The sequence below is a fragment of the Pollachius pollachius genome (assembly GCF_949987615.1).
Source record: "Pollachius pollachius genome assembly, chromosome: 4".
In the NCBI taxonomy this organism is placed as follows: Eukaryota; Metazoa; Chordata; class Actinopteri; order Gadiformes; family Gadidae; genus Pollachius; species Pollachius pollachius.
In genome coordinates, this window is record NC_136937.1 from 31,465,088 (window position 1) to 31,470,087 (window position 5,000).

Sequence of the window (5,000 nt, forward strand, 5' to 3'; positions counted from 1 at the left end):
GAGAGAGTTAAGGACAGGTGAGTGAGAGACATCAGAGAAAGGGGGAGAAAATAAAAGAGAGAGAGACAGAGAGAGGCGATGATACAGCAAGAAGAGGAGCAATATTTCCTACAACAAAAAACAAATGAATAGCAAACAAACGACCACAAATTCGCTGCAGAGACATGATTTCCCTCTTTCCGAAGTTTCAAATCTGCCAGCGTGTCGGAAAAAATAAATTCTCACAGATTCCCCGACAGAGACAGCGATGAAATAGCGACCGTATCTCAGGAAATTGCAATCGACACCCAACTGTCATCACAACTCTGAGATGTTGTGGTGTGATTAATCAGTGTGAGAGAGAGGGAGAGAGAGAGAGAGAGAGAGAGAGAGAGAGAGAGAGAGAGAGAGAGAGAGAGAGAAATGGACAACAGAAAGATGGGCAGAGACAACAGATAGAGAGAAAGATGTAAAGATGGAGTGGGAGAGTGACAGAAAGAGAGATTGAGAAAGAGAGAGAGAGACTGTGTGTGTGCGTGTGTGCGTGCACGCGCCCGCGTATGTGCGTGTGCCTGCCCGCGCGTTTGTGTGTGTCCGTATGGCAAACCCAATTCTCGCAGCCCAACAGAACGACAGACCCGACACCCGTCGCCCCAACGAACCGCTATTGCAGGACGTTTTCATTAACCGCGCGCGCCTCTCGCTAAACTCTCGGGGCGGAGCTTTCCCAAGTATTTCTGTGCCTGACGTTAACGTCGCGTCGCGCATTAAATCGTGTTTGAGTGAAGCGTGTCGCCGCGTCTCGTTCCCGTCCCCCGATCTTCCCGAGGCGGCGGAGATGTAGTGTACCGTACAGGAAATGCTCGGAAGAATATGAACACTCTCTTGCTCTCTTGTGGTTTCAATTTATTTGAGTGAAAAGGAACGCACACACCCCACCAGGCTCGCACACACACGACCGCTCAACCGCCGTGTGCATGCGACAGTGTGTGTGTGTGTGTGTGTGTGTGTGTGTGTGTGTGTGTGTGTGTGTGTGTGTGTGTGGTTGGATGCATGGTTGTTTGACTGTTCGTGTATTGGTGCACATGAGTTTGTGTGTGTGTTTGGTGCGCATGACTGTATGTGTGTGTGTGTTAGTACGTATGTGTATCAGTTCACATGAGTGCATGCATGCGTGTGTGTGTGTGTGTGTGTGTGTGTGTGTGTGTGTGTGTGTGTGTGTCAATAATCAGCGGAGAGTGAACTTCTTATAGAGAAGGAAGATCAGGAAGAGACAGAATAAACAGAGAGAGAGAGATTGAACAGAGAGAGAGAGAGAGAACGAGAACGAGAGAATGAACAGAGAGAGAGAGAGAGAGAAGGAACAGAGAGAGAGAGAGAATGAACAGAGAGAGAGAGAATGAACAGAGATAGAGAGATAGAGAGAGAGAACGAGAACGAGAGAATGAACAGAGAGAGAGAATGAACAGAGAGAGAGAGAGAGAGAGAAGGAACAGAGAGAGAGAGAATGAACAGAGAGAGAGAGAAATAGAGAGAGAGAACGAGAACGAGAGAATGAACAGAGAGAGAGAGAGAACGAGAACGAGAGAATGAACAGAGAGAGAGAGAGAACGAGAACGAGAGACTGAACAGAGAGAGAGAGAGAGAGAGAGAGAGAGAGAGAGAGAGAGAGGGAGAGAGAGGGAGAGAGAGAGGGGTGTGCAGTGTGCGGTGTCTCTCTACCTGAACCAGCCTTTCCTGCTCGTGCAGCAGCAGCAGCCTGCAGGCCCCGCCCTCCCTGCTCTGCTCCAGCATCAGGCTGAAGTGCTCGATGCTCTTGATTGACAGCTTCTCCTGCAGGGTCAGGATCACCTCCTACGGGCCCGCGTGGTGGCGTTGTTGTGGTGGTGGTGGTTGTGGTTGTTGTTGTTGTGGTTGTGGTTGTTGTTGTTGTTGTTGTTGTTGTGGTTGTGGTTGTTGTTGTTGTTGTCGTGGTTGTGGTTGTTGTTGTTGTGGTTGTTGTTGTTGTGGTGGTTGTGGATGTGGTTGTCGTTTTTGTGTCATATTTGTTGTGTTGTTGTTGTGTTGTTGTGTTGGTGTTGTTTTGGTCACAAGGAGAAAAAAAATAATTGAACCGTTAAAGCAGTAATTAGCATAGCCGATTAGAATAGCCGGTTAGCCGCAGCTAGGCGTTTTGCTAGCTGTTTGAAAGGAGATATGTTCAGCGTCACGTCCTACCTACTTTCACACACTGTGAAAGGGTGACTCCTGATCAGCCCCGGAGCTGACCCCCAGAGTTCATGTGTTCATCCTGAGGTCATCTAGAGGTCATCCAGAGGTCATGTGTGAAAGGCCTATGAGTGTGCGTGTGCTTCAGTGGAAGATGATGACCTTGCTAGCTAATGTCCAGTTAGCCCTGGGTTGAACTCTCCGTTATGACGGTGACACAGTCACGTGCACGATGGATTATGGCCGTGCACGTGGGTGGGCGGCGATGTGAAGGGATTTATATTCTCAAGGACTGTTTCCTGTTTATGTGATCATAACTTTATATCTGCATCGTTCATATGTGCACACTCACACATACACACACACACACGAATATACACACACACACACACGCGCACATTCGTGTGCACGAAGAGAGTAAATAAAAGCACTGAACTGTTTGAGATTAACGATCACATCCCCCCCACACACACAATCACACACCAACACACCTACACAAACACAATCGATACGCATACACACACATTCTCCCCCAACTCCCCACACACACACAAACACGAACACACACACACACATTCTCCCCTCACCCCCCCCCCTCCCCCCCCCAGATACACACTCTCCCACACCAACACACACACACACACACACACACACACATACCTTGATGGAGGTGCTGCAGTCGAAGCGGAACGACTTGGTCTGGCCGTTCTCCAGGTATACCTTGAGGACGTTGGGCATGAAGAGCAGAGAGCTGTCCTTAGCTGAGTTCTGAAACACAGAGAGCAGAGAGCTGTCCTTAGCTGAGTTCTAGAAGACAGAGCATAGAGCCGTTGTCTTAGTTGGGATCAGGGAGACACAGCAGAGAACTGTCTTTCGCTTTGCACTTGGAGGCAGAGAACTGTCTTTCACTGAGTTCTGTAAGACACAGCGGAACGCTGTTGTCTTTCAGAGTTCTTGGAGACACAGGAGATTCGGGTTCACATTCTCATCACGTAGTGAGTCAGACTATCCCGATTGAATAACACTGGTTGGACAAACAAGTACCCACAGCTGTGCTTAAGAGCTTATTAAGGTCTGGTCTGAAGAGCTTGGGTTAAACAGACGGGACAAGACTGGCATTCAAAGTTCAGACCCGAACTGGTAAACTTTATTTTTAATGGTAATTTGTATCCAACTTTAGCATCAGTTAGGCTACAGGTTAAAGGTTAAAGGCTAAAGACTAGCACCTTTAGCATTAGCCACGACATTATCGCGCTGGCACTGTAGTTACCTTCATAACAAATGGCCGCCATTTTGCTGGACAAAATGTAGGGGAAATGTCTGCAATGTCTGTGTGATTGGCTTGTAAACGTCAGGTTAGAAAAGGGAATGAGAGAAATACATAGATGGATAAATACATTGAGAGAGAGAGTGGGAGAGAGAGAGAGAGAGAGAGAGAGAGAGAGCGAGAGAGAGAGAGAGAGGGAGAGGGAGAGAGAGAGAGAGATTGAGAGAGAGAGAGAGAGAGAGAGAGAATGAGAGAGAGAGGGAGAGGGAGAGAGAGAGAGGGAGAGGGAGAGAGAGAGAGGGGGAAAGAGAGAGAGAGAGGAAACTTACAGGAACCTGTCCGTTAATAATGACCTCCTCGGCGAAACGCACTTTGACCGGATTGGATTTGAGCTTGGCTTTCTTGGCTGCACTGATGAACGCTGATTTAGGGGACTGGGCAAGGGCGAGACACATAGGAACAAAGAGAGAGAACCAGAGACAGAGAGAGAGATTAGAACACATGGTGGTAAACAGTTATATATATAATCAAACATGTTTTATACTGTATGTTACGTTGTTTTTTCCGACCAACGATAATTTCAGTTCTTTAATAGAACAAAGGGGATGAAACAAAGGGGATAGAAGCTCTCTAACGCAAGTAACAGACGCAAAACTAGAACCACACTGGGGATGGGCGGACATCTTGAGTCCATATATCTAGAGAGAGTATCTGCAGATGGCCGCCTGCCCAGAACCAACACAAAGACTGGTTCTGTTATTAACGGTTCTGCTGACAAAACGACTCTGCCTTCGACCGCATCGCCTGTACGTCCGATCCCATAGGAGTGAACACCCGCCATGTTTTCCTCCCAACTGTCATTTCCGTGGGCAGTTGGCGATGCTAATGTCCTAGCTAACGCCTAGCGGAAGGGCAGGTAGCGGTTAGCTCCACCCAGCCTTTAACGGCATCTGTTTCAGATCTTCTGCTCAATGTCTAAAATACTGTTGATGTCCTCCTCCTCCTCCTCCTCCTCCTCCTCCCCTCCACACACACACACAAACACACACACAAACTAACACAGAAAGACAGCCAGACAGAGACACACACACACACACACACACACACCCACACACGCACACACACACACACAGACACACACACACACACACACACACACACACACACACTGTCTGATACTCACAGGATAGGGCTGGACAACAGTCAACACGATGGATTCCTTGCAACTCCTGAAAATGGAAGAAAAAAAAGGGGAGAGAAAAAAAACAAAGAAAATGGTGGAAAAAAAGTAGCAGTTGTGTTAGTTTGGTAATGGAAGAGGAATGAGATGAGCCTTGTGTAGACGCACACACAAAAGCAAGCGCACACACGACAAGCGAGCACACACACCAGCGAGCACACACACAAGCGAGCACACACAGAAACAAGCACACACAAGGACACACACACAAGCAAGCACACACACAAGCACACACACACACACACACACACATACACACACACACACACACACACACACACACACACACACACACACACACACACA

General features: G+C 48.1%; 1 protein-coding gene across 1 annotated transcript in view; it reads right to left on the bottom strand.

Moving 5' to 3' along the window:
- LOC307074271 (FERM and PDZ domain-containing protein 4-like) overlaps positions 1–5,000 on the bottom strand; it is a gene marked incomplete at both ends in the record, with an annotated part of 32,177 nt that overhangs the window by 11,175 nt on the left and 16,002 nt on the right. The window contains 4 exons of the mRNA XM_079734287.1: positions 1,702–1,833; positions 2,848–2,955; positions 3,784–3,888; positions 4,638–4,683. Coding sequence (XP_079590413.1) covers positions 1,702–1,833; positions 2,848–2,955; positions 3,784–3,888; positions 4,638–4,683 — 391 coding nt within the window. The remainder of the gene's footprint in view (positions 1–1,701; positions 1,834–2,847; positions 2,956–3,783; positions 3,889–4,637; positions 4,684–5,000) is intronic.